The 24,659-nt window shown below is 45.7% G+C and overlaps 1 protein-coding gene across 5 annotated transcripts in view; it reads right to left on the bottom strand.

Moving 5' to 3' along the window:
• The window catches only part of acsf3 (acyl-CoA synthetase family member 3), a 64,350-nt gene that overhangs the window by 18,685 nt on the left and 21,006 nt on the right, over positions 1–24,659 (bottom strand). For 4 of the 5 annotated variants that reach the window (XM_052028623.1, XM_052028622.1, XM_052028625.1 and 1 more), the window contains exons 4-7: positions 16,169–16,332; positions 12,001–12,146; positions 8,206–8,318; positions 6,031–6,157 (exon numbers count right to left, since the gene is read on the bottom strand). In XM_052028623.1, the coding sequence (XP_051884583.1) occupies positions 6,031–6,157; positions 8,206–8,318; positions 12,001–12,146; positions 16,169–16,332 (550 nt within the window). Of the gene's footprint in view, positions 1–6,030; positions 6,158–8,205; positions 8,319–12,000; positions 12,147–16,168; positions 16,333–19,476; positions 19,554–24,659 lie in introns of those variants that run through there. The other variant, XM_052028626.1, reaches the window with a different exon arrangement.

Genomic DNA, 24,659 nt, shown 5'->3' on the forward strand with positions numbered 1-24,659 from the left:
AGCTGTGAATTCTACATTAAATCACCTTGACTTCCCACGTGTCACTTCAGCTCTAACCTACCCGTGTCTCGACAGTTCCATTGGGGGGGGCATTACTTAAGGGTGGGGGGGGGGGTGGTGAAGGGGACAAACTCCTGTAAATGTTAGCAGTGACTGTTTCCACAGAACTAGAACCCAGCAGTCCTGCCTTTGGATGAAATGAGCTAAGAAACAATCTGCTCAGATATAAACAGAGAATCAAGATAGAGAAAATTATGGCATCTCAGAATTTATTGCCCAAAAGAAGCTGTTCTTTTATTGCTGAAGTCCCTGCGATGAGGGTACTTGGATGAACAGAAAGATCTGCGTGAGTCAAAGGCCCTGAGAGATCACAGAGATAGGGAAGTGCAAGACCCAGGCAGGATTTTAAAACAAGAGATGACAGTTTTACATGGAGACGTTACTGTTTTGATTGTCAAAAGCATCATGAAAACACAGAGACAATGGATAGGTAGGCAAGTGTAGATAATACACAAGTGGAGTGTAATGTATAGTTTTCAGATTCAGATGATGTTGTCAAGGGACAGCGCGCCAGTGACCCGGGTTCAATTCCGGTCGCTATCTGTAAGGAGTTTGTACGTTCTCCCCATGACTGCGTGGGTCTCCTCCGGGTGCTCTGGTTTCCTCCCACATTCCAAAGGCATACAGGTTACAAAGTTGTGGGCATGCTATGTTGGCGCCGGAAGAGTGGCGACATTTGCAGGCTGCCCCCAAAACACTCTATGCAAAAGATGCATGTCACTGTGTGTTTCAACGTACATGTGACTAATAAAGATATCTAGAACCATAGAAAACTACAGAACAGAAAACAGGCCATTCGGCCCTTCTAGTCTGTGCCGAAACATTATTCTGCTAGTCCCATTTACCTGCCCCCAGCCCATACCCCTCCAGACCTCTCTCGTCCATGTATCTATCCAATTTATTCTTAAAAGTTAAGAGCAAGCCCACATTTACCACATCAGATGGCAGCCCATTTCACACTCCCACCACTCTTTGAGTGAAGAAGTTCCCTCTAATGTTCCCCCAAACCTTTCCCCTTTCACCCTAAAGACATGTCCTCTCGTACTTATCTCCCCCAATCTAGGTGGAAAAAGCCTACTTGCATTAACTCTGTCTATGCCCCCCATCATTTTGTAAACCTCTATCATATCGCCCCTCATTCTTTTCCGCTCCAAGGAATAAAGTCCTAACATGCTCAGTCTTTCCCTGTAACTCAACTCCTGAAGACCTGGCAACATCCTTGTAAATCTCCTCTGCTCTCTTTCAATCTTACTGACATCCTTCCTGTAGTTCGGCGACCAGAACTGCACACAATATTCCAAATCTGGCCTCACCGATGTCTTATACAACCTCACCATAACATCCCAACTCCTATACTCAATACTTTGATTTATAAATGCCAGGATGCCAAAAGCCTTTTTTACAACCCTGTCCACCTGCGACTCTACTTTCAGGGAATTATGTATCTGAACTCCCAGATCCCTTTGTTCCTCCGCACTCCTCAGTGCCCTACCATTTACTGTGTATGTCCTCCCTTGATTTGTCCTTCCAAAATGCAACACCTCACACTTGTCTGCATTAAATTCCATCTGCCATTTTCTGGACCATTTTTCCATTTGGTCCAGATCCCTCTGCAAGCTTTGAAAGCCTTCCTCGCTGTCCACTACGCCTCCAGTCTTAGTGTCATCCGCAAATTTACTAACCCAATTTACATTATCTTCTAGATCATTGATATATAAACAACAATGGCCCCAACACAGATCCCTGAGGCACACCACTAGTCACAGGCCTCCAATCTGAGAAACAACCATCCACAACCACTCTGTCTTCTCCCACTCAGCCAATTTCAAATCCAGTTTACAACCTTTCCATGGATACCCATTGACTGAACCTTCTGAACTAATCTCCCATGTGGGACCTTGTCAAAGGCTTTACTAAAGTCCATGTAGACAACATCCACAGCCTTACCTCCATCTACTTTCTTAGTGACCTCCTCAAAAAACTCTACAAGATTCGTTAAACACGATCTACCAGGCACAAAGCCATGCTGACTATCCTTAATCAACCCTTGGCTGTCCAAATACTTATATGTCCTATCTCTCAGAACACCTTCCAATAATTTACCCACTACTGATGTCAGGCTCACTGGTCTGTAATTACCTGGTTTACTCTTCGAGCCTTTCCTAAACAATGGAACAACATGAGCTACCCTCCAGTCCTCTGGCACCGCACCCGTGGCTAAGGACATTTTAAATATATCTGCCAGGGCCCCTGCAATTTCTACACTAGTCTCTCTCGAGGTCCGAGGAAATATCTTGTCATATCTCATCTAAAGAAGGTCCCAAAGGTGGAGGATTGGGGACAGCAGCTGGAACGGTGCAGGAGAACGTCAAGGCAGGAGAGCCACACACCTTCACAAATCAATTCTTATCCACAGTGACACACTGCACGTTACAGTACCCTTCATTCCTACAGTACCCCACAGTGACACACTGCACGTTACAGTACCCCACAGTGACACACTGCACGTTACAGTACCCTTCATTCCTACAGTACCCCACAGTGACACACTGCACGTTACAGTACCCTTCATTCCTACAGTACCCCACAGTGACACACTGCACGTTACAGTACCCTTCATTCCTACAGTACCCCACAGTGACACACTGCACGTTACAGTACCCTTCATTCCTACAGTACCCCACAGTGACACACTGCACGTTACAGTACCCTTCATTTCTCCAGCCCTATCACCAACTCCCATTTTTCACTTTATTTCTGGTGAAAGTGTGGACGAGCTCTAAGCTCAGTTCACAGGAGCCTTGGTGATGTGACCTCCGTGAGTGAAGAGAGGTGATGTGAGGTGATTCCGTGGGCTGGGGTGAGGTGAGGTGAGGTGAGGGTGGGGCAGGGTGAGGTGGGGCGGGGTGGGGTGGGGCGGGGTGGGGTGAGGTGAGGTGAGGTGAGGCCGGTGTGGGGTGAGGTGAGGCCGGGTGAGGTGAGGTGTGGTGGGCGGGGTGTGGCAGTGTGAGGTGAGGTGAGGTCAGGTGAGGTTAGGCTGGGTGAGGCCGGGTAAGGTGGGGCGGTGTGGGGTGAGGTGAGGTGGAGCTGGGTGAGGTGAGGTGGGGTGGGGTGGGGTGAGGTGAGGCGAGGCTGGGTGAGGTGAGGTGTGGTGGGCGGGGTGGGGTGAGGTGTGGTGGGCGGGGGTGGGGTGAGGCGAGGTGGGGTGGGGTGGGGTGAGGCGAGGTAAGGTGAGGTGAGGTGAGGTGAGGTGGGGCGGGGTGAGGCCGGGTGAGGTGGGGCGGGGTGAGGCCGGGTGAGGTGAGGCAAGGCTGGTTGAGGTGAGGCGAGGCGAGGCGGGGTGAGGTGAGGTGTGGTGGGCGGGGTGGGGTGAGGTGTGGTGGGCGGGGGTGGGGTGAGGTGAGGCGAGGTGAGGTGAGGTGGGGCGGGCTGGGGTAGGGTTTGGTGAGGTGAGGCGGGGTGTGCTCTGTGAGCCTGACAGGCCCTGCTCAATAACACTGCCTGTTTTGCTTGTCCCTTGGTGTCAGCAATAACATCAATGACGCAGCCAGTCTGCAGCAGGACACAGTCTCTCCGCTGGGCCGTTATTACCTGGGACTGTTGCACAGAGAGCTCGGTTTTAGCTCTACTTTTGGAGAGAAGCTAAAATGGATCAACAGCACATGTGTGGTGGTGGAGGGGGAGCTATGGATTCTTTTCTCGTTTTGTCTTCACTTTCCAAAGGCTATTAACTTGGATGTGAACCGTGGAGTAGATTGAACAATAAAAATGAGTTGCTGCACTGATTTGCTCCTTTAAGTAAACAAGGTGAGGTGTCGCACTTTGGGAGGACAAATCAAGGTAGGACATACACAGTAAATGGTAGGGCACTGAGGAGTGCGGAGGAACAAAGGGATCTGGGAGTTCAGATACATAATTCCCTGAAAGTGGCATCACAGGTAGACAGGGTTGTAAAGAAGGCTTTTGGTATCCTGGCATTCATAAATCAAAGTATTGAGTATAGGAGTTGGGATGTTATGGTGAGGTTGTATAAGACATCGGTGAGGCTAGATTTGGAGTATTGTGTGCAGTTCTGGTCACCTAACTATAGGAAGGATATCAGTAAGATTGAAAGAGTGCAGAGGAGATTTACTAGAATGTTGCTGGGTCTTCAGGAGTTGAGTTACAGGGAAAGATTGAACAGGTTAGGACTTTATTCCTTGGAGCGCAGAAGAATGAGGGGAGATTTGATAGAGGTTTACAAAATTATGAGAGGTATAGACAGAGTTAATGCAAGTAGGCTCTTTCCACCTAGATTAAGAGAGATAAGTACGAGAGGATGTGGCTTTAGGGTGAAAGGGGAAAAGTTCAGGGGGAACATTAGGGGGAACTTCTTCACTCAAAGAGTGGTGGGAGCATGGAACAGGCTGCCATCTGATGTAGTAAATGTGGGCTCACTCTTGAGTTTTAAGAATAAATTGGATAGATACATGGACAGGAGAGGTCTGGAGGGTTATGGACTGGGTACAGGTCAATGGGACTAGCGGAATACCGTTTCGGCACAGACTAGAAGGGCCGAATGGCCTGTTTTCTGTGCTGTAGTGTTCTATGGTTCTTTCTTGTGAGGTGAGGTCCAGGAATGAACGTTCCCCTTCATCGTGCAAAGTTTAGCAGCTTTGCCATCTTCCTCATCGCGTTAGGTTTAGCAGTTTAGCCATTAATAAAGCACGTATGAAGGGTAGAGGAAAATGGGCGATCTTTTGAAATTCATTTACAGTTCATCGGAAAGGTCAGCATTCAAAGGTCAGCCCATCCCTCACTGGCTTTGTCAATGCAGTGGTAAGTGTGAACTTGAACTGCTGTAGTCTGTGTGATGAGAGTGCTTCTGTAGAGCTACTGGACAGGATTTGTATCCAGTGACAATGAAGGACTGAGCATTTATGTCCCAGACTTGGTGTGTGACACGGAGGGGAATCTACAGGTGGTGGTGCTACCCTTGTTCTTCTTGATGGTACAGGTGTGAGTTTAGTAACCATATTATAATCACCATTATAAAATAATCCACAACCCACACTGACGTACTCCACGCAGAAACAGTGACATACCTTGCATGGAAATAACTGAAACAATGACGTACCCTGCGTTGGAACCCTGACACAGCCCACACAGAAACACACTGATATATCCCATTTAAGGCACTCCAATCCACCCCACTCTGACGTACACCACACTGAATCGATGTGGTGCTTTCTCCTATGGAGAAACACCCTGATATACCCCACACTCTTCACTCTCCTTGTTCTCCAAAACATGTTGACTCTTGATTCCTGACGTTCTCTGTAATATTCCTGATACTAATTCTGAAGCCCAACTATAGACTCTCGTCGGGTGGTGGTCAGTTGTACAGCACCAAAACAGGCCCTTCGACCCACCACATCAATGTCAACCTTTCTGTCCATCTACACAATCCCACATGCCCACATTAGGACCGTATCCTTCTATGCCTTGCCTAAATGTCTCTTAAGCATAGTGATTGCATCTGACTCCACCACCTTCTCTGACAGTGAGTTCCAGATATCAATCACTCTCCAGGTAAAAAACTTACCCCTCAGATACCCTTCAAACTCTTTCTTCTCACCTGAAACTCATGCCCTCTTGTTTTTGATACCCTTACCATGGGAAAAAGATTCTGACTACCTATCCTACCTATGCCTCTTAGAATTTTATTCATCCTTATCAAATCACCCCTCAGCCTCCTTTGCTCCAGGGAAAACAAACCCCCCATAAATTAAGTTCTCCAATCCAGCAACATTCTGGTGAATCTCCTCTGCACTCTCTCCAGCTCAACCACATTCTTCTGTAGTGAGGCAGCGACCAGAGCTGCACACAATAATCTGAGTGCAGTCTGACCAGTGTGTTGCATAGTTACATGCTCTGAATACTCAGCGGATCATTCAATGGAAGGATTGTAAAGATAACTCTACACAATACCTGTCTTGAACCAGCCATCTGATGTAAATGATTCCGCTGTTTCTTTTGTCTTGTTCCAATATTCTTGGAACACTGATGGTCCTTTAACCAGCAGCTCTCCGTTTTTGCCTTCCAATCCAGGTCTCACCTGTTAATGCAAAACTGTGTCACCTCAGAACTGCCAGGGTTCAGCGCTGTGAGTTAGAGAATGCAGATAGGTGAAGGTAGGCAATTTAGTCAGTCTTTGCCTGCATCACGTGCGACTTAAACCCACTTCCACAATGGAATCCCACACCATGTGAGAGACATGTTGTCGTCGACCAGATTGATTCCTAGGATGGTGGGTTTATCATATGAAGAGAGATTAAGCAGTCTAGGCCTGTATTATCTACAGTTAAAAAGAATGAGAGGAGGTCACGTTGAAATGTACAAAGTTCCTAAGAGGCTTGACGGAGTAAATGCAGAGTTGATGTGGTTACTGGGGTGTCTAGAAAAAAGGCTCATTCTCTCAAAATGAAGGGTTGGTTATTCAGGACAGAGATGAGAAAAAAAACCTCTTCATTCAGGGGTGGTGAATTTTTGGAATTGTCTCCCAAAGGACTGTGGGGTTCACTCCCTCAGAATACTCCAGGAAGAGATTGATGGATTTTTAGATATTAAGGGAGTTAAGGGAAATGGGGTTAGCATTGGAAAGTGTTGCTGCAGTGAAAGATCAGCTATGAATTTATTAAATGAGGCAGTATGGCCTTCTAGTTTTTATTTCTTATGTTCTTATGTACAACCATGTGCATTTATTCTGCTGTTAAAAGACTAATGAACAGTCCCTTAGTACAATAAGATGGACTCTTGACCTCACAATCTACTTCGTTATGACCTTGCACCTTATTGTCTACCTGCACTGCACTTTCTCTGTAACTGTAACACTTCATTCTGCATTCTGGTCCTGAAACTCCCTTCCTTGTAGCATTGCAGCAGTTCACCCCTGCCTGCTGAATCAGGGATGGGCTTTGCCGGTGACACCCAGATCCCAAAAAATGAATAAATAAAACATTCCAATGTTCTTATATTCTCAAATATTCTACCCTTGTGCAAGTATTTGTTTAGGATAAACATATCCCCCCCCAGTTCCTGGAGGACCTTTCCTGCCCATAATCTACCAATGTAATCAGATCCCTGAATGACAGATGTGTGAAACTATCAATCGCAGTGTCTGCCTCATCCACACTCTGCCATCACACTGCACTGTGGTCGAGCTTCTGGGATCCTGGTTCTGACATGGAACAAATCTGAGCCTAGCCTGAGGTGGAGCAGTCATTTCCAACCACTGCTTCTCCAGATGTCAGAAATCACATTAAACTGGGATGGCTAAATCCTGATTAGATGAATGTGTTGCTGGCAGCTGGAGTGTTTAGCTCCTGTAAGTTAGAAATCACTTGCTGCACATTTCAACACCATCACACTGTGGGTCTATTAGCAGCTCCTCCACCACAGGTACAGATGGTGCAGAATTACAGACCATTACCCCACTACATCTTAGCAACTCGTTTACATAAAAAGACCAATAACTTTCTAGTCACATCTTGGAAAAAGATACATAACTCAGATCAGACTTTACAACACACCCTGCACAATAACCTGCTCCTTCTTTCATACTCAAAACCTGAGCAGACTTCTCTCTACAGACACAAACCCTGCACACTGCCTCTTCATGCACACTGCTCTTCTCCAATAAACCCTGCACACTGCGCCTTCATACACAATTGTTCCTCTTTATAAACCCTGCACACTGCCTCTTCGTACACAACTGCTCCTCTCTATAAACCCTGTACACAGCCTCTTCGTACACACTGCTCTTCTCTAATAAACCCTGCACACTGCCTCTTCATACACAATTATTCCTCTTTATAAACGCTGCACACTGCCTCTTCGTACACAACTGCTCCTCTCTATAAACTCTGTATACAGCCTCTTTACACACAAAAACAGTCTTTATAAATCCTGTACACAACCCCTTTATACACACTGCTCCTCCCTATTATAAACCCTACATACTGCTCCTTTGTACACACTGCTCCTCCCTATGAACTCTCTTCACAGCCTTTTTACACACAAATGCTCCTCTCTGGGGTACTTGTACAGCCCCTTTATGCACATACCTGCTCTCTCTACATACTGCCAGACTCGTATCTTCCTTACCTCAGTCCCTCTACTGTCACCCTCAGCAATGACAGTGTAAGAGGAATGGTTCCTTGTGGAGTTTTCTATTGCAATTCGCACCTCCACTCCTGGAAGTGGGTTCCCAACAGCCCCTAGATAAAATTAAACAAACAGTAATACACAGAGAATCCTGTCTCAAGATACAATAAATTACAATCATCTTTAAAAGCACTCTTGAGATATGGTCAGCCGAAAGATGTCTGTGAAAATTTCTTTCAAGACATAAGTACTCTTACAGGGTCAAGGTAACACAGTCATTAAGTTACAGGCCTGGATGCCAGAGTTCTGGACCACTGATCAAGAGATGCAAGTTCAAAGCCTAACCTCCAAACTACCAGCTGGGGAATTAAATTAAAATAATTAGAGAACTCTGGAAAAGTATGAAAAAAAAAGTTGTAATAACACTAACCATGAAACTAGCAGGCTGCTAAAAAACCCCTGGTTCACTAATGTCCTTCAGGGAAGGAAAGGTGCTGTTCTCACCCGGTCTGGCCAGTAAATGACTCCAGACCTACCCAGGTGGTTGATTCTTGATGGTCTCTCCAGTTTAGGGGCACTTAGGGAAGAACAATACATGCTGGGTAAATTGTTAAAAACATTTAGTGTGTTGAACTCGTGACTCACAATGTGGTTGGCTCTAAATTGGAGAGAGAACTCTGTGGGACACCTCCGATCAGGTGGTGAGAGTGAATGCCTGTCACTAACTTCCCACCCACCCCCACACCCCTGTGTCATTGTGACCTCTGTGCCCAGCCCTATCCAAATGAACTTCTATCTCATCTCTACCATCCTGCACGATCTACACATCCACAGATTCCTTTATTCAAGATAAAGGCACCCAAATCTATTTATCTTTGAATGTACTACCTCAGTGACCAGTAATCACTCCCTTCAAATGTGAACTGAAGCTGTGCGAGATCGACAATGCCACATTAAACTGATTGCTTGTGTGAGGATGAAGAAGATTTTGTGGGAATAAAGATTGTGGTTCTGTACTGAGGAACCTGGCCCCAATGTGAGATCAATTTGTATCTGGAAATTGAACAAGTGGGATTCCTATTCTTTCCTCCTCTGGCTCGTTGTCAATTCCATCTCGTTTCCTCCTGAGAATTACTGCCTTAAAGGTGCTGTACATCTGCAACCTATCAGCGCCAATCCTCCCACACAGGTGGATCCTGAATAACACACTCAGCCCCTCTGCCCGACAGCAGTTTAATGAGCTGTCACTACTTGTGCGAACATTAACTCTGCTCTGGCTTGTGGCAGACAAAATTGATGCTGCTTTGGGTGAGAACACCTCTGAGGCAAATACAGGCAAGACAAAAAGCACCAGAAGTCTGCTCTGCACAACCTATTAGCAAACTCTAGTCATCTAAAACCCCAATTAAAAGAGCTAAATGGGTCCAGTGAGGTATGCGCTCATGAATAATTCACTCCTGATTACTGCCGTTACCAAGATGATAGAGGTTAAAAAAGAAAAATAAACCAGTTTGCAAGCACACAGGGCACTGACGAACTAAAGAACCATGAAGTCTGTAAATAATTAAAATGCCACTGCAAGTAACCAGGAGAGAGTGAAACGTACCTCTTTGCCTCAGTCTGATCATTTTTCCACTGAATATGAACGGAATGGACATGAAAAGAACTATCTGGGCCCTCTGGTGGATATGCAGTCTGATGTCTCCAGTAGAATGTGCCATGGATTCATTAATGACCAGGTGCAGGGATTTGACCTGAAACGTTGACAATTCCTTTCCCCAGACAGATGCTGCTCAACCCTCTGAGTTCCTCCAACAGACTGTTTGTTGCTTCAGATTCCAGCATCTGCAGTCTTTGCCTTCATTAACAACCTGCCTCCTTATGCTGAGGCAGCCCACATACACGGGTACAGTGGGTGTTTGGGAATCTCTCACTCTGACCACAGCCTGATGTGTTCTTCAGGTTGTTTGGAGGATCATTTATCAAGAATAAAAGTCCTAGGTAAGTCAAGCTGGTACATGGCAGAGTTCAGACTGGGTTCCTGGTCTCTGCCACTGTGCTACTCTCAAGCAGACACACGTTACTTCAGTTGGCCACACTGCCACTGGGCAGAGGAGGGAAGTATAAGCAGGTGGGGCCCTCATGATGTTAAATACCTCTATAAGTTCACCCCTCAGCCTCTTGCACTCTATGGAAAAAGTCCCAGCCTGCCTTATGAGGATAGGGTGAGTGAGCTGGGGCTTTTCTCTTTGGAGCGAAGGAGGATGAGAGGTGACGATAGAGGTGTACAAGATGATAAGAGGCATAGATCGAGTGGACAGTCAGAAACCTTTTTCCCATTGCGACAATGGCTAACACGAGGGGACATAATTTTAAGGTGATTGGAGGAAGGTATAAGGGGGATGTCAGAGGTAAGTTTTTTTCCCCACATAGAACGTGGTAGGTGCATGGAACGCACTGCCGGCAGAGGTTGTGGGGGCAGATACATTAGGGACATTTAAGAGATTCTAAGATAGGCACATGAATGATAGAAAAATGGAAGGGTATGTGAGAGGGAGTGGTTAGATTGATCTTAGAGTAGTTTAAAGGTCAGCACAACATCGTGGACCAAAGGGCCTGTACTGTACTGTAGTGTTCTATATATGTTCTATCCAGCCCCTCCTTATAACTCAAGCCCTCCTGTTCCAGTAACATTGCTGCAACCTTTCCAGCTTAATAACATCCTTCCCGTAGCTGGACAACCAGAACTGTGCAAAATACTCAAAGTGCAGTCTCACCAATGTCATGTACAGCTGTAACATACATCCCAACTCTTGTACTCAATGCACTGACCAATGAAAGCAAACATGCCAAACACCTTCTTCACCACCCTCTCTATTCATTGCCATTTTCAGGAAGCAATTACCTGTACCCCCAGGTCTCTGTTTTACAACACTCCCTAGGACCCTGCCATTCACCGTGCAAGTCCTGCCCTGGTGTAAATGACCAAAATGCAACACTTCACACTTATCCAGGTTAAATTCTACCTGCCATTCCTTGGCCCACTTCTGTTCACTTAGTTCCTGTTGTAACCTTAGATAACCTTCTTCACTGTCCACTATGCCAATAATTTTGGTGTCATCCACAAACCATGTTAACTACATTCTCATCCAAATCATATAGATGACAAACAACAGTGGACCCAGCACTGAGCCCTGCGGCACATCACTGGCCACAGGCCTCCAATCTGAATAACTAGGCTCCACTACCACCCTCTGACTCCTTCCATCAAGCCACTTTTTATCCAATTGGCTAGCTCACCCCAGATCCCATGTGATCCAACCTTCCAGACTAGCCTACCACATGGGACCTGGTCAAAGGCCTTGCTAAAGTCCATGCAGACAACATCTACCACCCTGCCCTCATCAACCTTCTTCATTACCTCTTCAAGAAACTCAATCAAATTTGTGAGACATGATTTCCCACACACAAATCCACACTCTCCCTAATTAGTTCCTGCATTTTGAAATACCAGTAGATCCTGTCCCTCAGAATCCCCTCCAGTAACTTTCCATTGATGTTAGGCTCACTATAATGTGAGCCCTTCCTACTACGTGGTGAGCAGTCTGTCTTTTTCCCATTAGCTGGCATGAATTAGCCACTTCTGTCAGATCCTGGATCAGATTCTGGTGGTGTTGATCATCACCTCTCCCAGCTTCCACTGTCAGAGGACAATCACTGGGAAAAACTCTCAATACTTTCTCACAATACAAACTCTCAGGCATTCCAGCTTTTTAATAAATCATGGGAGCTTACCTGGCACACGGACCCCATGCAGCGGGTTTGACAGAGCCATTCCTATCTCCGTCATCCCATACCGCTCCAGTAATGTGTGGCCACTGATTTCTTTCCATTTCTCCAAGATGGGCTGAGGTAGAGCAGCAGATCCTGACACCATTAATCTAAAAGCAAAACAAAATCATAGTTAACGACTAGTATAAAGCAAAACTCAGTGATACACTGTGGCTGAAGAGGCAGTAGCAGCATGGATAGTATTCTGGTAAAAAGTTGCTTTTCAGACGAGAGGGAGCTGTACAATGGTTATCCGAAAGGTTCAGTACGAGGACTACTGTTATCTGTTACTGACAGGACTTGGTTGTAAGGAAGAGGTCGTCTGGTGCATTGCCTCTGAAATGTGGCCTCTCCTCTGCCAGAGTGGATGGAGCTCTCAACCACATTTCCTCTATTTCCTGCATATCTGCTCGCACCCCCTCTTCCCTGGGCAGAACAAAGGTAGGGTTCCCTGGCATGCACATTCCACCCCAGCAACAACATGTTCCAATTTTCTCCAGCTGCAACATGATCCCACCACTGGTCACCTTTTCCACTCCCCTCTCCTCCCCTTACACAGGGAATGCCCACTTCCAACCCACCCACCCTCCCACACAACATTCAACATCGGTCCATCCCACCATCCAGGGACCCAAACCATCGGTCCAGGTGAAGCAGAGATTCACTTGTATTTCTTCCACAGCTGCATTCAGTGATCACAATGTGGCCTCCTCTACACTGGAGAAACCAAACCCAGATTGGGTGATCACTTTGCAGAGCACCTACACTCAGTCCACAGGGGTGACCCTGGGCTTCCTGTTGTGTACCACTTTAATTACTAATCTCACTCCTACTCTGACCTGTCTACAGCCTCCTCTCCTGCTATATTGAGGCCCAATGTAAACAGAAGAACAATATCTCATCTTCTGTCTGGGTACTGTGACACTGAATTGTCTGAAGGTGAGCACTGAATTCTGCACCTTCGGATAAACTGCTCTCTCATCATTTCCGTTGTGGTGCCAATGTCCTTCCTCACCTTCTTTCTGTAAAATGTCCCCCTGATGGTCAGCACTCCTGCTCTTTATCACCTGATCTGTCCTAACCAATCCATATAGGCTTCTGTCTCATACCTCACTCTTTCCTCCAGCTCTGCTTTGAAAACGGACACTCCTCCACTCCCCCCAGTTCTGAGGAAGAGTTCCTGATTCAAAACGTTAACTGTTTTGTCTCTTTCCTGACAGGCTGAGTTCTTCCAGCATTTCTGCTTTTGGTGATACAGGGGACACCTGGTTTCAAAGTGTAACGAACAGTGAGGAGGATGGTGACAGACTTCAGGAGGCCATGGGTAAACCTTGGAAGATGACATTCAGTGCTGAAAAGTGTGAGGTGATATATTTTGGTAGGAAGAATGTGGATGGATAACACAGCTAAACGATCCACTTTTCAAGGGGCCAAGAAGAAACTAAGGGAGTGCACAAATCCTTGACTGACCACCAAAGCAGTTGCCCCTAGTGTGTTGATAAGTGGTAGAATCCTGGGGGAATTGATGAAGATGTGGGGAGAATAAAATGAGATTAGTGTAAATGTATGCCTGATGGTCAGCATGAATCCCGTGGGCTGAAGGGCCTGCTCCCGTGCTTTGTGACTCTCTGACTACAGGAATGAGTGAACTTTAACATGGTGAGGACGTGGGATTGGTTTAAGTACCGAGTACATCAAGAAGACAGCAACAACTCCCCAACCTCTGGGTTTTGCATGGGACCACAAGGAGTGGGCAGCCAGTCTCCTCCAGCAGACAGTTCAACTGCTTGCAGGTTTGACCATGGGGACTGGGTTCTCAGACCTCAGCAAGCCTGACACTAAGCCAAGGAATTACTCTTGCACAATCAGACACTCTCCCACCAAAATCAGGACTTGCCTCCCGCACAACTTCCCTTCCAGACCAGGAATCAACTTCCCCTCTAATCTCATGGGTCAGATTCGGACCTACCTGGTGCCGGCCTGCACTGGAGGGGGACCTGCACTGACGCCTGTTCCTTAGGGGAACCCACCTGACGAGGCCAAGCCCATCAGGCAGTGTGATTTCTGGACAGGGAACCCATCAAGGCCGGATGATGCATGTCGAGGGGTTGAATCTCAGACCTCTGCCCAACTAATCCGCATAATCCAAGCCACAGAATCATGTCAAATTCACAACACAGAGGCCACTCAACCTACTCTGTCTACGCTAAATGAAAAACAGCTACGCAGCCTGATTGCACCTTCCAGCACTGGGTCCATAGGTAGGCTCGAAGGACTGTTTAACCATGAAGGCAGCTTCTCTCCATTTCCAGACAGTGAGATCGAGACTCCCACCACATTCTGGATGAAAAAGGTTTCCTCATCTCCTTCTAATTCTCCCATCAATTACTTTAAACTTACACCCACTGATTTTTGACCCCTATGTTGTAGAAAATAAACCCTCCTATTTACTCTGTCAAGGCCTCCATAATTTTAGACACCTCCAGGAAATCTCACCTCTGTTTCTAAGAAAACAGCTCTAGCTTATCCAATCTTTCTCCATAGCTACAAGTTTCCAGTCCTGTATCATCTCTGTAACCCTCTCTAGCACAGTCAAATCCTTTCTGTCTTTCAGTGGCTTGAAATGTACAATATTCAAGCTGGAGTCTGATTAGACTTGCCCTCCCTCTTCTTATATTTATACCCCAGCTAATAACGGTAAGCATCACATACACAATTTAATCACCTTACTGATCTGTCCTGCTACCTTAAGGATGTGTCCACGTACACTCCAATGTCTCTCTATGTTCCTCCCAATATTCCCAAGAAGTGCAACAGCAGGAAGTTGCACTAAACCCGTATAAAACAGCTTCATCTAGTGGACTATGGCTACTCTGTGATTCAGGAAGGACACTAAGGCCATGTGTTGGTTCTAGAAGAGATTAATTTGACAAGTTCCATAGGTGAAAGACTAGAGTTACATGGAGAGACTTGTGGGACAAAGTTTGTTCTCCTCAGAACTGAGAAAGCTAAGAGGAGGTTTAAAGTCATGAAGACTTTAAATAAAACAAGTATTTTCGATGGCTGAGGGTTAATAATCAGAAGGAACAGATTTTGGTTGCCTGGAAGGAGAATCAGAGGCGAGGTAAACCCTCTACCATCACCCTCAGTCTCCTATTGATGAGCCAAGTTTGGATCCAATTTGCCCACTTGCCCAGATCCTATGGGCCCTAACCTTCCAGACCAGTCTCCCAATTGGGACCTTGTCGAAGGCCTTAATGAAGTATGTGTAATCCTCATCTACTGCACTGCCCTTGTCAATACATTTTGTTACCTCCTCAAAAAATTCAGTCAGACTGGTCAGACAAGATCTGCCCTTGACAAAGCCATGCTGGCTCTCTCTGACCAGTCCCTGCCTTTCCAAGTGATCATTAATCTTGTCCCTCAGAATTTTTTCCAATAACTTGCCTACTAATGTTAGGCAGCATGTGTGGAAGAAAATGGACAGTTGACCCTTCATCTTTACTGAAAAATAGGGAGGAGATAGTCAGTATAAAGAGGTGAGGGGAGGGGATTGGGAACCCATCTGTCCACCCCACTTTCCTTATTTGGCTTCTCTTCACCTTTTCTTATCAGATTCCATACCTGCAGCCTCTTGTTGCCTCCACCTATCACCTCCCAGCCTCTGTCCCCATCTCCACCTTTCCCTCCGCCTCCTGACTCCATCAGCCAATCAACCCCTCCTCACCTGGATCCACCTATCATTTGCCAGCTCTTGCCCCACTCCTTCCCCTTGCCTCTTTATACCACCTATCTCCCCTCTGCTCTTTCAGTCCAGGTGAAGAGTCTCAACCTGAAACATCAACCCTCCACAGATGTTGCCTGGCCTGCTGAGTTCCTCCAGCACCTACGATGTCTTGTGTATACCATTCCTGGAGTCTCATTTGCAGCCATAGAAACATTTTTTAAAGTTACCTGAGGACAGAGTTCCGAAATCACTCTCCTACCATTGTATAGATGCTTGGATTATTCTTGTGTATACCATTCCTGGAGTCTCATTTGCAGCCATAGAAACATCTTTTAAAGTTACCTGAGGACAGAGTCCCGAAATCACTCTCCTACCATTGTATAGATGCTTGGATTATTCTCTTACCTGATGTTGCTCTGGCATATGCTGTGGATGAAATCCTTCACGTGGCTTTGAGTGAAGTTCTTGGTGTGGTATTCAATGAGTCTGGCATATACAGTGGGCACTGCCATGAACACATTGATACGTGGAGCTCCTGTACCATTGGTTTTCAGCAGGTACTCCCAAACCTTGGAAGAACAAGATTGAAAAAATGATTTGTGACCAGCATTTTTGCCATTTCCATGTAAATGAGTATCTGTAATGAAGCTGTCCCTCCAAACTACAGCATGATGAAGAAAAAAAAGTCTCTTTGCATTTAATTATAAAGGCAAGCCAGATGCAGGGGGGAATATTAGAGAAACAAAGGATTACAGATGCTGGAATCTAGATGAAAAACACCATGATGCTGGAGGAACTCAGCAAGCCAGGCAGCATCCGTGAAGAAAAGCAGGCAGTCAACATTTTGAGTCAGTTCCCTTTGACCGCCTGCTTTTCTCCCCAGATGCAGGGGGATTTGTCGCTGAAAAGAGTGAAAGGTACAGTCGATTTATTCCCCACTGCTGTGGTCTTGTCACTCCAGGATTCCAGGATGCAGGTGAGCAGCAGACCAAGAAAGGCGCATTTATTCTTCGCAATGCTTGCAACATCAAGAGCAGACTAAGGTGCTTCGCACAGGCACACGTCAACAGGAAAGCAAAGCATTCTCCAAATAATTCTAATAAGGAACAAAAAAGAGTCCAACAAAATTGTGCTCAAAGAAACATAAACTCAAGATAGAAGTTGAGGAAAAAGCAACCGAATCATGAGGAGAACCAGGGAACGTGGCAAGGAATGATACAACGAGGCACTAAACTTGTTACTAAAGCACCAATGACAATTGAGAAAGAAAAATGTTCTTTGGTTTGTATTATCAGGAGCTCTTTTACAGACTCCCTAAAACAATGCTGGAATACAACCAGTAGCCCCCGGGAGCTTGATCAAGCAATCAACTAGTATTGATTATAAGCATCAGCAGGTTTTTCAACAATGAAAGGTGCCACAGCATGTTGCTGGGTAATCAAGAGACTGTGGGGCGGCCACTTCCAAAGCACAGATTTAAGTCAGAGTCTGTACTGACATAGTTGCAGTTGATCACTGAGCTCAGTGTCTTTTCAGAACAAGCTGTTTTGTGATGTTTATAGTGTCTAACTGTTCAGATCCAGATGACAATGGGAAGAGTCACATTTGTAGGTATAGATTAGACATAAAGGGCACTTTGTGGGTGACAAATAAAACAAAGACATATCAAGGTGCTGACAAACTGAACACCATGATATCACTTTTTTTATTTAACAGAAACAAGGCTTTCAGCCTAACAATAAGAGCTCACTGCAGGTGAAGGATAGTCAGTTCCCCACATACTATCAGCTGTTAATGAATACTCCAAACTTTATCCATGTCTGTACGATAAGTGAATGTTAGATTGTATGACAATTAGGTCTGCCACATTGAAGCAACATGTTGAGGTTTTGGAACCAGTTTATAACTTTGGTGTTCGGGAAAGACAAGTGTAAATGAATGTAAGGATTATATTGGCATTGGTACTGACAATGAAATACTAAAGAAACCACAGACTAAAATTCTAAACAATATCCCAGTCACCAGCTATTTCTCCCAAGCAGCAAGGATTGTAGCCATCTACAACAACCTACAGCCCACCTGGGGCTGAAAAGCATGGCATTTTACAGTGCAGGGTGTCCATTCAGACCATCAATCTTCTACTAATCTCACTCCGATTAGCCCGTTTCTTTTACACGCTTAACTTTCAAGTACTTAAACACTTCCCTTTTGACTGTTCCACCATCTTCCACCATCATTGTGTGTCCTAACAAGAGGCTGTCATATTTACTTGGCCTGATTGCTCCTTTCTACTGAGGATGAAAATTTACCAACATACTGACAAGTGAACTAGTTTTTGTTCTGAATTACTTTAAAACAACCCTAAGAAGCTTGAACAAATCAGTCACATCTTCACTCATTTTTCAGATGAGTTTATGGTCCAACCTCAGAGTTTAGCCTGGCCCAGACCTGTGCTTCCCTTTGCTGGTGTGGTTCACATTATCCACCTGTGCTAAACCATGAGTTAGAGAAGTTGCCATGAAATGGCCAGCAACTTGGCTCCCCTTTTTCTGACAGATGCATTTTCTAACTGCCAGAGACAGGACAACCTTTAGCTCACAGTGACCAGTACAGCAGTGAGAAAGCATGAATTAATAGCAGGTGAATGACGGACTCTCCTTCACCACCTCCAGCCCTGGTACTGCAGCACGGAAATCACCAGCAGTCAAATTTTATTTCTTCCCATTTCATTGCTGCCTCAGGATAATGACACAAGTTCAATATGACTTGCCCACATTAGCACAAGTATTGCAGCAGTAAGACACAACTAAAACTCACTGTAATATATTCTTCAGCAGCACTGATCTAAACTGCTGGCCCTTTCCCCGACTGTCACTTATAACTACAGAGCCTCACAGCACAGGAGGCCATGCAGTCCACCATGCCTGCTCATCGCAAGAACTCTCCATCTGCTTCCACTCCCCTACCCTTTTCCCACATCCTGCCATTTCCAAGTTTTTATATAATTCCCTGTGGAAAGTTTCCTCTGAACCTATTTCCACGATTCCTTCAGGCAACACATTCCAGATCACAACTCGCTGTCTAAAACATTCTTGCCATCTCCCCTCTGCCTCCTTCACCAATGACTGAAGCCGAATTACTAATCCTTACATTGAAATCCTTTCTCCCTTTCCATTCTAACAAAGGTTCTCAGAATTTTGAGCATTCCAATGTCCTCTTAACCCTGGGTGCTCCAAGGAGAACAAGTCCAGCTTCTCCAGTCTCTCCATGAGATTGAAGTCCATTTTCTAATTTCCTGATGCAGGGTTTCAACCCAAAACATTGACAATTCCTTTCCTTCCACAGATGCTGCTCGACCCGCCGAGTTCCTCCAGCAGATTGCCATTTTGGTAAACCTATTTTCCACACATTCCAAGGCCTTGAAAGTCTGCAGATGACACCAAAATTGATGGTACAGTGAACAGTGAAGAGGGTTGTCTAAGGTTACAACAGGACCTGGATAAACTGGGAAAATGGGGAAGTGAATGGCAGGTGGGATTTAACTCAGACAAATGGAAGTGATGAGACTGGGAAGTTAAACCAGGCCAGGACATACACAGTGAATGACAGGGACCTGGGAAGTGCTATTCATCAGTGAGACCTTGGTGTACAAGTACATAGTTCCCTGACAGTGGTGACACAGGTAGACAGAATGGTGAAGAAGGTGTGCTTACCTTTATCAATCGAGACATTGAATAAAGGAGTTGGGATGTCACTTAACAGTTGTATAAAACATAGAACAGTGCAGCACAGGAACAGGCCCTTTGGCCCACAATATCTGTGCTGACCATGATGCCAATTTAAACTGCACATCTGCCCGCACGTGGTCTATATTCCTCCATTCTCTCCCACTTCATGTGTCAGTCTAGAAGATTCATAAACGTTGCTATCATATCTGTTTCCACCACTTTCCCTGGCAATACATTCCAGGCACCAACAACACTGTGTAAAAAATGCCTTCTAAATCTCCTTTAAACATTCCCCCCTCACCTTAAAGCTATGCCCTCTAGTATTTGATATTTCCACCCTGAGAAAAAGAGTCCATCTACCCTGTCTATGCTCCTTCTTAATTTTATAAACTTCTATCAGGTCGCCCCTCAGCCTCTGATGCTCCAGAGAAAATAATTCAAGTTTGTCCAACCTCTCCTTGGAGGTCATGCTCTCTAAGTCAGACAATATCCTAGTGAACCTCATCTCCACTCTCTCCAAAGCCTCCACATCCTTCCTGTAATGCAGTGACCAGAACTGCCCACAGTACTCCAAATCTAGCCTAATCAAAGTCTTATACAGCTGCCAAATGACTTCCAGGCCCCAAGATCCCTCTGTACATCAATGCTCCCAAGGATCCTTCAATTTCCCAAAGTGCAACACCTCACAGTAGTCCAGATTAAACTCCATCTGCCATTCCTCTGCCCACATTTCCAACTGATCTATATCCTGCTGAATCATTTGACAACTTTCCTCACTATCCATAACTCAGCCAACTTTTGTATCATCTGCAAACTTACTAATCACCCCACCTGCATTTTCACCCAAATATCACAAACAATAGAGGTCCAAGCACTCAACCCCGCGGAACAGCACCAGTCACAGGCCCCCCAGTCAAAATAACACCACTCCCCTAAGTCTTCTATGGCCAAGCCAATTTTGAATCCAATCTACTAAGTCTCCATGGATCCCATGTGCCTTAATCTTCTGGATCAGTCTACCATGAGAGATATTGTCAAAAGCTTTACAGAAGTCCATGTAGACAACGTCCACTGCCCTACCCTGATCAATCATCTTCATTACCTCCTCAAAAAACTCACTCAGGTTTGTAAGACATGACCTCCCCTGTATAAAGCCATGATGATTGTCAATAATAAATCTATCTTTTTCCAGGTGCGAAAAGATCTTATACCTAAGAATCTTATCCAATAATTTCCATACCACTGATGTAAGGCTCACCAACCTATAATTTTCCAGTTTGTCTTTACTGCCCTTATTAAAGAGAGGAACAACATTGGCTACTCTCCAGTCCTCAGCAGCTAAAACAGATCCAAAGATCTCTGTCATAGCCCCAGCAATCTCCTCTCAAATCAGGTCACACCTGGAGCACTGTGTGTAGTTCTGGTCGCCCAGCTATAGGAAGGCTGTAAATAAGCTAGAGAAGGTGCAGAAAAGATTCATAATGATGTTACTGGGATTGGAAGGCTTGAGTTATAAGGAGAGGCTGTATAGGTTTTCCCTGGAGCACAGGAGGAAGAGGGGTGACCTTATAGAAGTATATAAAATCATGAGGGGCGTAGATAAGGTGGATGGTCACAGTCTTTTTCCCAGGGTAGCAAAGTCTAAAACTAGAGGGCATGGGTATAAGGTTAAAAGGGAAAGAGACTCGAGGAGCAACTTTTTCACATAAAGGGTGAATACACTGAACGAACTGCCAAAGGAAGCTGTAAAGGCAGGTACGATTACAACATTTAAAAGAAATTTGGACAGGTACGCGGATAGGAGGGACTTGGGCCAAAAGCAGGCAAATGGGATCAGCGTGGATAGGTACCTTGGTTGGCATGGACAAAATGGGCCTGTTCTGTGCTGTATAACTCCGTGATTCTATATGAATGCAAAGAATGGTTTATTCACTGGGTGTGACCAGAGGGGTATAGCAAGGATCAATGCTTGGGCCCCAGTTTTTTCACAATCTGCATCAACCAAGAGATGAAATGTCAAGTTCTCCAAGTTTGCTGATGGTGCAAAACTAGATTGGGTGAGATTAGAACCAGAGGTCATAGGTTTAGGGTGAAAGGTGAAATATTTAAAGGAATCTGAAGGCGAACTTCTTCACTTAGAGGGCGGTGCGAGTGTGGAATGAGTTGCCAGTGGAAGTGGTAGATGGGGGTTGAATTGTAACATTTAAGAGAAGTTTGGATAGGTACATAGATGGGATGGGTTTGGGGGGATATGGTCCGGGTGCAGGTAGATGGGACTAGGCAGAAGATCAGGTCGGCATGGACTAGATGGGCCGAAGGGCCTGTTTCTGTGCTGTAGTACTCTTTGGCTCTAGGTGAGATTGTGAGTAGGGAGAAGGAAGCCATTCAAGAAGATACGGACAGAGTGATGTGGGCAAGAACAAAGCAGATGGAACAAAATGTGGAAAAATATGAAATCCAAACATGAGTATATTCAGATAAATACAGCTTGCAGCAAGGATTTACGAGCATTTGGAGAAGCATAGTCTTATTAGGGATCGTCAGCATGGCTTTGTGAGGGGCAGGTCGTGGCTCACGAGCCTAATTGGGTTTTTAGAGGAGGTGACAAAACAAATTGATGGAGGTAGAGCGGTGGATGTGGTGTATGTGGACTTTAGTAAGGTGTTTGACAAGGTTCCCCATGGTAGGCTCATCCAGAAAGTCATGAGGCATGGGATCTATGGAGACTTGGCTGCCTGGATTTGGAATTGGCTTGCCCACAGAAGGCAGAGGGTGGCAGTAGATGGACAGCATTCTGCCTGGAGGTCAGTGACTTGTGGTGTTTTGCAGGGATCTGTTCTGGGACTCCTACTCTTTGTGATTTTTATAAATGACTTGGATGAAGAAGTGGAGGGACGGGTTAGTAAATTTGCAGATGACACGAAGGTTGGAGGTGTTGTAGGAAGTGTAGAAGGTTGTCGTAGGTTACAATGGGATATGGGTAGTGTGGAGGAGCAGAAGGATCTGGGTGTTCATATCCACAGATCCCTGAAAGTTGTCTCACAGGTGGATAGGGTGGTTAAGAAAGCTTATGGGATGTTGGCATTCATAAGTCGTGGGATCAAGTTTAAGAGCCGCGAGGTAATGATGCAGCTCTACAAAACTCTGGTCAGACCACACTTAGACTACTGTGTCCAGTTCTGGTTGCCTCATTATAGGAAGGATGTGGAAGCATGGGAAAGGGTGCAGAGGAGATTTACCAGGATGCTGCCTGGATTAGAGAGTATGCATTATGAGGAGAGACTAAGGGAGCTAGGGCTTTACTCTTTGGAGAGGAGGAGGATGCGAGGAGACATGATAGAAGTGTACAAAATATTGAGGAATAGAGTAGACAGCCAGCGCCTCTTTCCCAGGGTACCAATGCTAAATACAAGAGGGCATGGCTTTAAAGTAATGGGTGGGAAGTTCAAGGGAGATATCAGAGGAAGGTTTTTTTACCCAGAGAGTGGTTGGGACATGGAATGCGCTGCCTGGGGTAGTGGTGGAGGCAGGTACATTAGTCAAATTCAAGAGATTACCAGATAAGCATATGGAGGAATTTAAAATAGAGGGATATGTGGGAGGAAGGGGTTAGATAGTCCTAGGTTGGCACAACATTGTGGGCCAAAGAGCCTGTATTATGCTATATTAGAACATAGAATAATTACAGCACAATTCAGGCCCTTTGGCCCACAAAGCTGTGCCGAACATGTCCCTACCCTAGAAATTACTAGGCTTACCCATAGCCCTCTATTTTACTCAGCTCCATATACCTATCTAACAGTCTCATGAAAGACCCTATCGTATCAGCCTCCACCACCGTTTCTGGCAGCCTATTCCATGTACTCACCACTCTCTGAGTAAAAAACTTACCCGACATCTCCTCTATATCTACTCCCCAGCACCTTAAACCTATGTCCTCTTGTGGCCACCAATTCAGCCCTGGGGAAAAGCCTCTGACTATCTACCCTATCAATACCTCTCATCATCTTATACACCTCTATCAAATCCCCCTTCATCCTCCGTCTCTCCAAGGAGAAAAGGCCGAGTTCCCTCAACCTGCTTTCATAAGGCATGCTCTGCATTCCAGGCAGCATCCTTGTAAATCTCCTCTGCACCCTCTCTATGGCTTCCACATCTTTCCTGTAGTGAGGTGACCAGAACTGAGCAAAATACTCCAAGTGGGGTCTGACCAGGGACCTATATAGCTGCAACAATACCTCCTGGCTCCTAAATTCAATTCCCCGATTGATGAAGGACAATACACCATATGCCTTCTTAACCACAGAGTCAACCTGTGCAGCCGCTTTGAGCGTCCTATGGACTCGGACCCCAAGATCCCTCTGATCCTCCACACTGCCAAGGGTCCTACCATTAATACTATATTCCGCCAACATATTCGACCTACCAAAATGAACCACTTCACACTTATCTGGGTTGAACTGCATCTGCCACTTCTCAGCCCAACTTTGCATCCTATCTATGACCCTCTGTAACCTGACAGCCCTCCAAACTATCCACAACACCCCCAACATTCGTGTCATCCGTAAACTTACTAACCCACCCCTCCACTTCCTCATCCAGGTCGTTTATAAAAATAACAAAGAGTAAGGGTCCCAGTACAGATCCCTGTGGTACACCACTGGTCACCAACCTCCATGCAGAATACGACCCTTCAACAACCACTCTTTGCCTTCTGTGGGCCAGCCAGTTCTGGATCCACACTGCAATGTCCCCTCGGATCCCACGTCTCCTCACCTTCTCCATAAGCCTCGCATAGGGTACCTTATCAAATGCCTTGCTGAAATCCATATACACTACATCTACTGCTCTCCCTTCAGTGATGTGCTTAGTCACATCCTCAAAAGATTCAGTCAGGCTCATAAGACAGGACCTGCCCTTAACAAAGCCATGCAAACTATCCCTAATCATATTATACCTCTCCAAATGTTCATAAATCCTGCCTCTCAGGATCTTCTCCATCAGCTTACCAACCACTGAGGTAAGACTCACCAGTCTATAATTTCCTGGGCTATCCCTACTCCCCTTCTTGAATAAGGGAACAACATCCGCAACCTGGAACCTCTCCCGTCTCCATGGACAACACAAAGATCATCGTCATAGGTTCCGCAATCTCCTCCCTTGCCTCC

The sequence above is a fragment of the Pristis pectinata genome, chromosome 13 (genome assembly GCF_009764475.1).
Source record: "Pristis pectinata isolate sPriPec2 chromosome 13, sPriPec2.1.pri, whole genome shotgun sequence".
In the NCBI taxonomy this organism is placed as follows: Eukaryota; Metazoa; Chordata; class Chondrichthyes; order Rhinopristiformes; family Pristidae; genus Pristis; species Pristis pectinata.